The 6,282-nt window shown below is 36.9% G+C and overlaps 1 protein-coding gene across 1 annotated transcript; it reads left to right on the forward strand.

Moving 5' to 3' along the window:
• The first annotated feature begins 606 nt into the window (after nt 1–606).
• Nucleotides 607–5,961, forward strand: LOC113296789. The gene is made up of 10 exons (XM_026545128.1): nt 607–938; nt 1,391–1,732; nt 2,375–2,447; nt 2,644–2,756; nt 2,972–3,056; nt 3,237–3,309; nt 3,839–3,894; nt 4,000–4,065; nt 5,230–5,295; nt 5,583–5,961. The coding sequence occupies exons 1-10, from the start codon at nt 706–708 to the stop codon at nt 5,661–5,663; spliced, it is 1,188 nt and encodes a 395-aa protein (XP_026400913.1). The 5' UTR covers nt 607–705; the 3' UTR covers nt 5,664–5,961.
• The last annotated feature ends 321 nt before the right edge of the window (nt 5,962–6,282 follow it).

Raw genomic sequence — 6,282 nt, forward strand, 5'->3', positions numbered from 1 at the left:
AAGAGGGTGAACGTTATCGCTCAATTTAGAGCATAAGATTAGTCAATTTAATTTAACATAAATGGCCACGAAATGTAAAGGGGCCAATTTGCTTTTCAGTCGATTACGAGCGTGGGTTTTATTCACCAGCCAATGAAAAGGAAGGTAAACGTAACTCTCAACGTGGTGTAAGAGATGTGATTGGGTGTTTAGGTTATTGATTGATTAATTACCCGTTTTTATCATCTAGCGATCGGTCTCAAATAAAACCCATAGGCATCAAATTAGCCGGGACATAATAAGCAAAATTTCATATCAAATCAAAATTGTAAGCAAATCCGTGTCAGTAGTTTGTTCTTTTTTCTTTTCTTTTCTTTTTGGACAAAATTCATGTTAATCAGTGGGACTACGATTTTTCCACTCCCCAGTCCCTGCATCCCATAAGTCCATGGATCAGCCTTTTGAGCTGCCCTATTATTCATAGTCCACTGAGTCACTGACTCGGCAGTATAGGAGTTGGCCTTATCAGGCCTACCTATTTCTCGTTCAACCACGTGGTACTAACCCATTTGCCGAATTATAATAGCCAAATAAAAACTACCATCTCCCATTTGTTCATTTTTTCCGCTCACAAAAACAACACCAGCAGCATTTCTCATTTGCCGTCTTTTCACTATGCAGAAATTACTTCACTGATCTTTCCTAATCACTGTTTTGTGGCGACAAATGTCTTTCACCACCACCACCAGCTCAACCAAACTTCTCCTTCTCACACATGTCAGTGGTGGTTATAGTATTTGTACTACCAGAGGAGTTTCATATGTTTGCCCTAAAAAATCACTGAAATTGTCAGGTTCTACCAGCAATTCTTCTACTCTTTGGCATTATCATAATAAACAACAAGCATTTTCTTTAGAAGAAGAGCTTCATTACCATCACTCCAACTTTAGACCATTCAGGTAACTTCTTAATTCTTTTTTTTTCCTTAAATTGGTTACCAAATGTATCATACTAAAATTTTGTAGAACAGCAATTCGCTCACTATATATGGCTTAGCTAGAATGCCATGTGCCTGTTGAATCCATAGGGCAGCATCGTGAATGATAACTCATTTATTTTCCAGTTTCTTTTGAAAGAAACCATCTGCCACAAATTTAACTTTGTACCATCTTATTGTGGGAATATTGATCATGCTTAAAAAATTGGTTGGAATGTTACCTGTATGTTACTTTATACATCATTTGTATTTGTATGCAAAGCCTCGTCTCGTGATTACTTGCTTGTGTATGCTTCTGCATAATTTCATGTTTTTGATGGGATGCGTGACATTGTAGTATTGTTTTTTCTATTATTTTGCAAAGTTCTGTAGCATAAAGATAAAGATGTGATCTGTCTCAGTTTATGGGAGCAGGGTTAAATGCTCTCAATCTCATGATGTGGGAAATGTGGATGTTTCGTCTTCTGGTGAAACCCCAAATCAAGGTGATAGACCCAGTGATAAGTCACTTGCTGATTTAGAAAACGAAACAGGTAGTTCGAGAAGTTCATTGTTGGCAAAATTAGCAATTGCACTTGGAGTGGCTGCAACAGTCACATTAATATTGGTTGGACTCAAATGGCCTATGCAAGGATCTCCTCTTGGAGTTCCAACTGGATTTGATGCTTCATCAGCTTCAGCTCCATCTGTTCCACTTGCTGGTTTCACTTTCAAAGTTTTTGGGTACCAATTTACTCTTCCACAATATGCCCCAGGGTATGTACCTAATACCCTCCACTCATATGTAGCCTGCTTCACATGTTCTTTGTTTTCTGTTTCCATCCAAATCGTCTATGCTAAATTATATTCATATCCCTTGTCAAATTATTTCATGTTACTTGTAACACATCATGCTTCTCTTCTGTATTTGGAGCCTGTGTTGCCTTGTTTCCCTCACCGGGATTCTATGCTTTCAGTCCTATATCTTAAGTGAAGTTTTAACTCTTTATTTGTTTCATCAGCAAACACAGCTTGGTTCTATTATCAGATTTCAAAAAATCCTTTCATATGATTTAGTAAAATAACATCAAATATACAGTATCCGCTTTGGGTTCTATCAATCAGCACATTCCAAAATATCTCCAATCACCTAATAAATTAATGCTTAATATCGAAGTATATGCTCTCTGTACTTATCTTTTGATGATATAGTCCAAGTCATTTTGTCGTAATTTTGGGTTTACTTAGTCCGTTGAGCCATCTGAAAGATTAAGTTTTTCCTGTGGCCATCCGTTTTATGCCGACTTTTCATCTTTCTGTTCATTTTCTTACTTTGAAAGAAGCTGATGCCCCTTGGCTTTTCATTTGAATTATTTATGACCAGGAATTTGAAACTTTCCGCGAAACATAAATTTGCAGATGGGTCTATTTTTGGTTGCTCATGGCTGCTGGTTTTGGACTTTTCGTTAGTGAAGAGGCTCTAAATATTTGGGTCTGTCCTTTGTACTCATACTCCTGTTTCACAAAATCTAGTAGCATTACCATTCTTTATCTCTATATTTGTTTTTAAGTTGCTCATCCAAACACGGAATTCTCTTTTTAATGTTCCTTGCCAATCTGTGTCAGTACTAAGTGCTGTCTTGCAAGAATTGAATACTGCATGAGCCATCTTTCTGTTTATAATGTAGGTCGGCATATCCTTAGCCAGGGTTCTAACTATTGATGGTACATGGAAATCCTTCGCCGAATCATTTTCAAGGAATTCCCCATATATAATATCCACAGTTCTGTGGGTTTATTGGTATTCTTGTGCTTCACTTTGTTATCTTGTTTAAGCCCAATTTATTTGCATAATAATTATATTTATGAATTAAAAAGATAAATGGACCATCTCTCTGCCATCGTGTGGCCTTAGATAGTGAGCTCACATATTTTTACAGAGTTTTGAAGCAAGTTTGCACTAATATCATTGCTGCTCTCTTTTCTGATGTTCCATTGGACAACATAAACATCCAGGGGAGTTTGTATTAGTGATATGGTGCCATTTTACATTGGGAGGCTCTTCCGACAGTCAGGGGCATCTGATGATGTTTGTTCTAAGGTTTGTTTCTACGTTTCTCTTCTGTTGATTCACTTAGCATTGGCAATTTGGGTTCTTTTTTCCCACTTTTAAAATTTGAAAAGAAAGTTATGCATTGTATGTTTAGAAAGGCTTCTCTGTTACATGATTTTGTTTCCAAGTGTTCTGTTGAATATTTTTTATTCTGGATGGCAATTGTAGCTAGGGATTGGTAAAGAAAAAGCTGCAAGCGTTACTCAAGCTGTGCAACGATATGGAAATCTCATTGGTTTTGGTGAGTTTATGTTATGAGTTGGGCTTCACTTTTATGTACATAGTATGCCACATTTCTTCCGTAGTGGTGTAGGCAATCGTCCCCTCATGGTTTGACCTAAAACAACCTCCTATGAGAAGGAGCTGAATATTTGCTGTAGTATTAAGTTTCTCACATTCATCACCACATTGAATGAAACAAATAAACCAATAACAGACACAAGTATGGAATATGGTACTTGGGGTAGTTGATCTCAAATCTAGGCTTGTTTTTACCTTCTCGTACTGTTAAAAATGGTGCTTCAGCTTTAATGGCATGAATGCACTCATACATCTATTAGAACTGTCTACCTATCTGATGAGTCTCATGTATTTCTGTTTTGTTCTTCCGTAAGTTGGGAAGGTATACCAAGCTACAGGCTTCGTTGTAATAAAGGGAATAGCTGTGAACCTATGCACTGCTCCTTATATAATTCTTTTTTTTTTTTGCCTCTGGAATATTATATTAATACTTGTGGTCATGATTTCTACCTTCTAATTTGTCACTGCAGTTGAACGATTTTCCGTTGGAGTGAGAAACCCAACATCCTTTCTTGCAGGCTCACTGGTGTGTGATATTCTTTTGCTGTAATTACTTCTTTATACTGTTCGTATAGCTAGCAAATCATTCTAATTAATCGTAATTTCAACAAATCATATTCTGTAAATACAGGGGATATCTGCTGAGTGCTTCTTCGCTGGCGTTTGTTGTGGTGGTTTGTTTACACTCCCAATTCAGGTGCTTTTGTTTTTGTAATCCCCTGAACAGTAATTAGGATTTTGTATTTTCATCCATACAGCACCGCAGTGACACTTAGTTATTCATTTATTGTCAGCTTTTAGGCCCTCAGGCCACAACTCCTTTGGTGTCTACTATATTTTCTGTTAGAGGAAAATATGTCATCTGGGATCAGTACCTTGACTTAGTTATTCTGGTGTGAAATACTGTAATGCTCCATGTAGTCAGTTTTTTACACTGGTTTGACTGGCATTTTGATGCATCTTACTGCTTTCCCAGATATAGACATATATCTTACATATAGCACTATGGTTATCCTTGACTTAGTTAAGGAGTAAGGATCCTGTGAAGTATCAGCTGAAAGTGCATAGGCCTCGAAACAAAACTTTGTTACTGAAACTATAAACCAACCTTGCAGCACCATGTTTACCCACTCAAATGACTACAACCTTAAGTTATTAGCAACCATGTTTAACCATCTTATTACTTAGTAGTCTAGATAATAAGATGGCGAAGAATGCTGTGCATGGCGCGGGAATCCCATTCCATTTTTTTCCTAAGTTTAAGGTTGAGCTCGAGCATGATTGCTTGTTGGTCAACGCAGACTAAGTCGAATTTTAGAATCATGCATCTGGACACTGAATAACCCAGTCCAGTTAGCCAATAAGATTACATGATTGTACATGTTGGATTCTGCATATGCTTAAAGGATTATTTTGATTTCTAGAGCTCTAGTTCTATTTTTATGTAACGCAATATGTATGGTGTGAGTAATCAATTTGTGAAGATTTATGTCTATCTTGCATTTCAAAGGAGTGTACCGTTAAATGTTAAAGTTGCAGTTCTTTTATTTTAATTTTGAACTGCTACATCCTTCTGCCTGTGATGTAGTAATCCTGATGCACCATTAGTCAAATGATTTAACATATGGCAAGGGACTTCCAAAATTGGATAATGCCACCAGAAGTCCAAAGTTGATAGATCTTGAACAGTGCAGCATCTTTAGGGAAAAGAGTAAATGAATAAAGTGGCAAAAACGTATAAACTAATACTCTGAAATTTTCCCATATTCCACCTCACAGAAAGTCATTTATTTTCTTCTTAATTTTAATTGAATGATTGTGTTACTAATTAAACTGCAAGTTTCTTTGTTCTTGTACTCAGTTGGGAATTGGATTCTTGCTAAGAGAGAACCCTGTGGTGGCCCTTGCTAGTGTTGCAACAGTTGTGGTATGCTTCCATTTCTTTTATCTCTTTATTGTCAATTGCTGCATCCGTTGCACAAATTTGCTAGCCAAGTACATGTATCCCATGTTGACTTGCTAGGATTGTATCACATATCACTGACCAATAGAGAAATCTGATTTTTATACAATGCGAAAGTAGATGATTTAGACTTCGGTCATATCTAGACAGTCCAATGTACTACAATAAATAAAGAGAATAAGCTTGTTAAAATGATCCAAGTCCAGTCATTTTTCGTTTTTGCTATCATCCTGATTTGCATAATAACACAGGGGATATGGAGTTTGTTTCCATACGCAATGGCAGCTTTGACAGCATTGTTCCTTTTTCTTCGTCCGCGCCACTCTGATTAGTGCTATTAGGGGATCAGTGATATATATGTATCTGCAGGGACGGAGCTATGTGCATCTTAGGGGTGGCCCCCGCCCCCCTATTTTTTGTTAATTCAGTATAGACTCCTTGATGTTTTTATTATTTTGAAGAATAATCCTTTAATAAGCCCCCCTAAATCATGTGTATTGTATGTTAGCCCCCCTTGGAAAAAAATTCTAGCTCCGTCCCTGTGTATTTGGCATCAATTGTGTATGTAAATTACAATTACAGTATAATATTATTAATAGAAGGGCTAATACCAAATTGGTTAACCAATGTCTTCAATGATGTAATAGGGAACTGAAATTTCTCGTTAACTTTTACGTCAATTTTTCTACGACGGAATCTCCCGGACGCAACAGTTAAATGGAAATATTTGCGTGAAGGCTCAAACTGAAATGGAACGGTGATTTCTTTTTTTTTTTTTTTTTGACGGGAGTGAGAACTCCAAAAATGAATGTATTGCAGCTCCTCCAGACATAGATATTTGAGCCGGTAGTAGTTCAGCTAAGAAATAAAAACCAAAGTCCGGGCGCATATTTAGGCCACCACATCAAAAGTGAGAAACCACCACCCATTTATTGGAAGTACTTTTCTTTA

Source organism: Papaver somniferum, chromosome 7 (assembly GCF_003573695.1).
Source record: "Papaver somniferum cultivar HN1 chromosome 7, ASM357369v1, whole genome shotgun sequence".
Taxonomy (NCBI): domain Eukaryota; kingdom Viridiplantae; phylum Streptophyta; class Magnoliopsida; order Ranunculales; family Papaveraceae; genus Papaver; species Papaver somniferum.